The sequence below is a fragment of the Narcine bancroftii genome, chromosome 6 (assembly GCF_036971445.1).
Source record: "Narcine bancroftii isolate sNarBan1 chromosome 6, sNarBan1.hap1, whole genome shotgun sequence".
Lineage (NCBI taxonomy): Eukaryota > Metazoa > Chordata > Chondrichthyes > Torpediniformes > Narcinidae > Narcine > Narcine bancroftii.
Genome location: NC_091474.1, coordinates 50,020,725 through 50,025,735, shown reverse-complemented (window position 1 = coordinate 50,025,735; position 5,011 = coordinate 50,020,725). Strand labels below are relative to the sequence as shown.

The 5,011-nt window shown below is 47.1% G+C and overlaps 1 protein-coding gene across 1 annotated transcript; it reads right to left on the bottom strand.

The window, feature by feature from the left end:
• Positions 1-278: 278 nt before the first annotated feature.
• LOC138737296 (serine-rich adhesin for platelets-like) lies at positions 279-4,781 on the bottom strand. Its single transcript, XM_069888048.1, has 8 exons — positions 4,542-4,781; positions 2,800-4,446; positions 2,578-2,688; positions 2,272-2,494; positions 1,938-2,048; positions 1,630-1,757; positions 697-1,495; positions 279-517 (listed from the first exon to the last, which is right to left on the bottom strand). The coding sequence occupies exons 1-8, from the start codon at positions 4,779-4,781 to the stop codon at positions 279-281; spliced, it is 3,498 nt and encodes a 1,165-aa protein (XP_069744149.1).
• Positions 4,782-5,011: the final 230 nt, after the last annotated feature.

Sequence of the window (5,011 nt, the reverse complement as noted above, 5' to 3'; positions counted from 1 at the left end):
TAGGCAGTTGGATGCTGATAACTGAATGTTGGCTGTGGGTTGCTGAGAACTGACTGATGGCTTTGGGACACTGAGACTAAATATTGGCTGTGGGATTCTGAGAACTGCCTCTTGGCTTTGAGACACTGACAACTGACTGTTGGCTGTGGGACGCTTAGAACTGACTGTTGGCTGTGAGATGAAGAGAAATGACTGTTGGTTGTGGAACATGGAGAACTGACTTTAGGCAGTTGGACGTTGATAATTGACTGGTGGCTGTGGGTAGGTCATCACTGACTCTAGACTGTGGAATGCTGAGAACAGACAGTTGGCTGTGGAATGCTGAGAATAGACTGTTGGTTGTTGAATGGTGAGAACTGATTGTTGGGAGTGAGATTTCGAGAATTGACTCTTGGCTGTGGGATGCTGAGAACTGACTGTTGGGAGTGAGATTTCGAGAATTGACTCTTGGCTGTGGGATGCTGAGAACTGACTGTTGGCTGTGACACACAGTAAATAGACTGTTGGCTGTGAGATGCTGAGAAATGAATGATGGAAGTGAGATGCTGAGAAATGAATGATGGCTGTGGGACGCTTAGAACAGACAGTTGGTTCGAGAAGCTGAGAACTGACTCTTGTCTGTGGGATGCTGAGAACTGACTGTTGGTTGCGGAAATCTGAGAATTGACTTTTGGTGGTGTGAAGCTGAGAACTGACTGTGGGCTAGTGGATGCAGAGAAATGACTGTTGGCTGTGAGATGCTGTGAACTAACTCTTGGCTGTGAGATTCTGAGAACCGACTCTTGGCTATGGGATGCTGAGAACTTTCTGTTGACTGTGGGATGCTAATAACTGACTGTGTTGTTGGAAGCTGAGAACTGACTGTTGTGAGATCCTGATTATTGACTGTTGGTTGTGAGATGCTGAGATCTGATTGATGGATGTGGGACGTTGAGAACTGACTGTTGGCTGTGGGATGCTGAGAACTTTCTGTTGGCTGTGGGATGCTAATAACTGACTGTGTTGTTGGAAGCTGAGAACTGACTGTTGTGAGATCCTGATTATTGACTGTTGGTTGTGAGATGCTGAGATCTGATTGATGGATGTGGGACGTTGAGAACTGACTGTTGGCTGTGGGATGCTGAGAACTTTCTGTTGGCTGTGGGATGCTAATAACTGACTGTGTTGTTGGAAGCTGAAAACTGACTGTTGTGAGATCCTGAGTATTGACTGTTTGTTGTGAGATGCTGAGAACTGACTGTTGAATTTGCAATGCTGAGAACTGGCTGTTGGCTGTGACACACAGTAAATAGACTGTTGGCTGTGAGATGCTGAGAAATGAATGATGGAAGTGAGATGCTGAGAAATGAATGATGGCTGTGGGACGCTGAGAACAGATGGTTGGTTCGAGAAGCTGAGAACTGACTCTTGTCTGTGGGATGCTGAGAACTGACTGTTGGTTGCGGAAATCTGAGAATTGACTTTTGGTGGTGTGAAGCTGAGAACTGACTGTGGGCTAGTGGATGCAGAGAAATGACTGTTGGTTGTGGGATGCTGAGAACTGACTGTTGGCTGTGGGATGCTGAGATATGACTGTTGAATTTGCAATGCTGAGAACTGGCTGTTGGCTGTGAGATGCTGTTAACTAACTCTTGGCTGTGAAATTCTGAGAACCGACTCTTGGCTGTGGGATGCTGAGAATTTTCTGTTGGATGTGGGATGCTGAGAAACGAATGATGGCTGTAAGATGCTGAGAACATTCTGTTGGCTGTGGGACGCTGAAAACAGATGGTTGGTTGTGGGAAGCTGAGAACTGACTGTTGGCTGTGGGATGCTGAGAGCTGAATGTTGGCCGTGAGTTGCTGAGAACTGACTTTTGGTTGTGGGACGCTGAGAACTGACTTTAGGCAGTTGGACGTTGATAATTGACTGGTGCCTGTGGGTAGGTCATCACTGACTCTTGACTGTGGAATGCTGAGAATAGACAGATGGCTGTGGAATGCTGAGAATAGACTGTTGGTTGTTGAATGGTGAGAACTGATTGTTGGTTGTCAGATGCTGAGAACTGACTGTTGGGAGTGAGATTTTGAGAATTGACTGTTGGCTGTGGGATGCTGAGAACTGACTGTTGGGAGTGAGATTTCGAGAATTGACTGTTGGCTGTGGGATGCTGAGAACTGACTAGGATTTGTGACGCTGAGAACTGACTGTTGGCTGTGAGATGCTAAGAACGGATTGATGGATGTGGGATGCTGAGAACTGAATGTTGGATGTGCAAAGCTGAGAACTGACTGTTGGCTGTTGAATGCTGAGAATAGACTGTTGGGAGTGAGATTTCGAGAATTGACTGTTGGCTGTGGGATGCTGAGAACAGACTCTTGGCTGTGGAATGCTGAGAATAGACTGTTGATTGTTGAATGGTGAGAACTGATTGTTGGTTGTCAGATGCTGAGAACTGACTGTTGGGAGTGAGATTTTGAGAATTGACTGTTGGCTGTGGGATGCTGAGAACTGACTGTTGGGAGTGAGATTTCGAGAATTGACTGTTGGCTGTGGGATGCTGAGAACTGACTAGGATTTGTGACGCTGAGAACTGACTGTTGGCTGTGAGATGCTAAGAACGGATTGATGGATGTGGGATGCTGAGAACTGAATGTTGGATGTGCAAAGCTGAGAACTGACTGTTGGCTGTTGAATGCTGAGAATAGACTGTTGGGAGTGAGATTTCGAGAATTGACTGTTGGCTGTGGGATGCTGAGAACAGACTCTTGGCTGTGGGATGCTGCGAACTGACTAGGATTTGTGACGCTGAGAACTGACTGTTGGCTGTGAGATGCTAAGAATGGATTGATGGATGTGGGATGCTGAGAACTGAATGTTGGATGTGCAAAGCTGAGAACTGACTGTTGGCTGTTGAATGCTGAGAATAGACTGTTGGTTGTAGGACGGTGAGAACTGATTGTTGGTTGTGAGATGCTGAGAACTGACCGTTGGGAGTGAGATGCTGAGAACTGACTGTTGGCTGCGGGATGCTGATAACTGACTGTGTTGAGGGAAGCTGAGAAATTTCTGTTGTTTGTGGGATGCTGAGAACTGACTCTTTGCTGTGGGATACTGAGAACAGAATGCTGGCTGCAGGTTGCTGAGAACTGACTTTTGGGTGTGGATGCTGAGAACTGACTGTTGGCTGTGACACACAGTAAATAGACTGTTGGCTGTGAGATGCTGAGAAATGAATGATGGCTGTGGGACGCTTAGAATAGACGGTTGGTTCGAGAAGCTGAGAACTGACTCTTGTCTGTGGGATGCTGAGAACTGACTGTTGGTTGCGGAAATCTGAGAATTGACTTTTGGTGGTGTGAAGCTGAGAACTGACTGTGGGCTAGTGGATGCAGAGAAATGACTGTTGGTTGTGGGATGCTGAGAACTTTCTGTTGGCTGTGGGATGCTAATAACTGACTCTGTTGTTGGAAGCTGAGAACTGACTGTTGTGAGATCCTGAGTATTGAGTGTTGGTTGTGAGATGCTGAGAACTGATTGATGGATGTGGGATGTTGAGAACTGACTGTTGGCTGTGGGTTGCTGAGAACTGACTGTGTTGTGGGAAGCTGAGGACTTTCTGTGTTTGTGGGAGGCTGAGAACTGACTCTTGGCTGTGGGATACTGAGAACAGAATGCTGGCTGCAGGTTTCTGAGAACTGCCTTTTCTGTGTTGATGCTGACAACTGAATGTTGGCTGTGGGACGCTGAAACCAGACTCTCTGTGGTGAGAAGCTGAGAACTGACTGTTGGCAGAGGGATACTGAGAAATTTCTGTTGCTGTGGGATCCTTAGAACACACTGTTGGCTGTGGAATACTGAGAACAGAATGCTGGCCGCAGTTTGCTGAGAACTTCCTTTTGTGTGTGGATGCTGACAACTGAATGTTGGCTGTGGGACGCTGAAACCAGACTCTCTGTGGTGAGAAGCTGAGAACTGACTTTTGGCAGAGGGATACTGAGAAATTTCTGTGGCTGTGGGATCCTGAGAACACACTGTTGGCTGTGGGATACTGAGAACAGAATGTTGGCTGCAGGTTGCTGAGAACAGACTTTTGGTTTGGATGCTGAGAACTGACTGTTGGCTGTGACACACAGTGAATTGACTGTTGGCTGTGGGACGCTGAGAACAGACGGTTGGTTCAGGGAAGCTGAGAATTGACTTGTCTGTGGGATGCTGAGAACTGACTGTTGGCTGTGAGATGCTGAGAACTGATTGTTGGTTGTGGGATGCTGAGATCTGACTGTTGAATTTGCAATGCTGAGAACTGGCTGTTAGCTGTGAGATGCTGTGAACTAACTCTTGGCTGTGAGATTCTGAGAACTGACTCTTGGCTATGGGATGGTGAGAAATTTCTGTTGGCTGTGGGACGCTGAAAACAGACGGTTGGTTGTGGGAAGCTGAGAACTGACTGTTGGCTGTGGGATACTGAGAACAGAATGATGGCTGCAGGTTTCTGACACCTGTCTTTTGTGTGTGGATGCTGAGAACTGACTCTGGGATGTGAGAGGCTGAGAACTTACAGTTGGCTGTGGGATGCTGAGAACTGAATGTTGGCCATTAGATGCTGAGACCTGACTGTTGGTTGTGGGACGCTGAGAACTGACTGTTGGCTTTGGGACACTGAGACTAAATGTTGGCTGTGGGATTCTGAGAACTGCCTCTTGGCTGTGAGACACTGACAACTGACTGTTGGCTGTGGGACGCTTAGAACTGACTGTTGGCTGTGAGATGAAGAGAAATGACTGTTGGTTGTGGAACATGGAGAACTGACTTTAGGCAGTTGGACTTTGATAATTGACTGGTGGCTGTGGGTAGGTCATCACTGACTCTTGACTGTGGAATGCTGAGAACAGACAGTTGGCTGTGGAATGCTGAGAATAGACTGTTGGTTGTTGAATGGTGAGAACTGATTGTTGTTTGTGAGATGCTGAGAACTGACTGTTGGGAGTGAGATTTTGAGAATTGACTGTTGGCTGTGGGATGCTGAGAA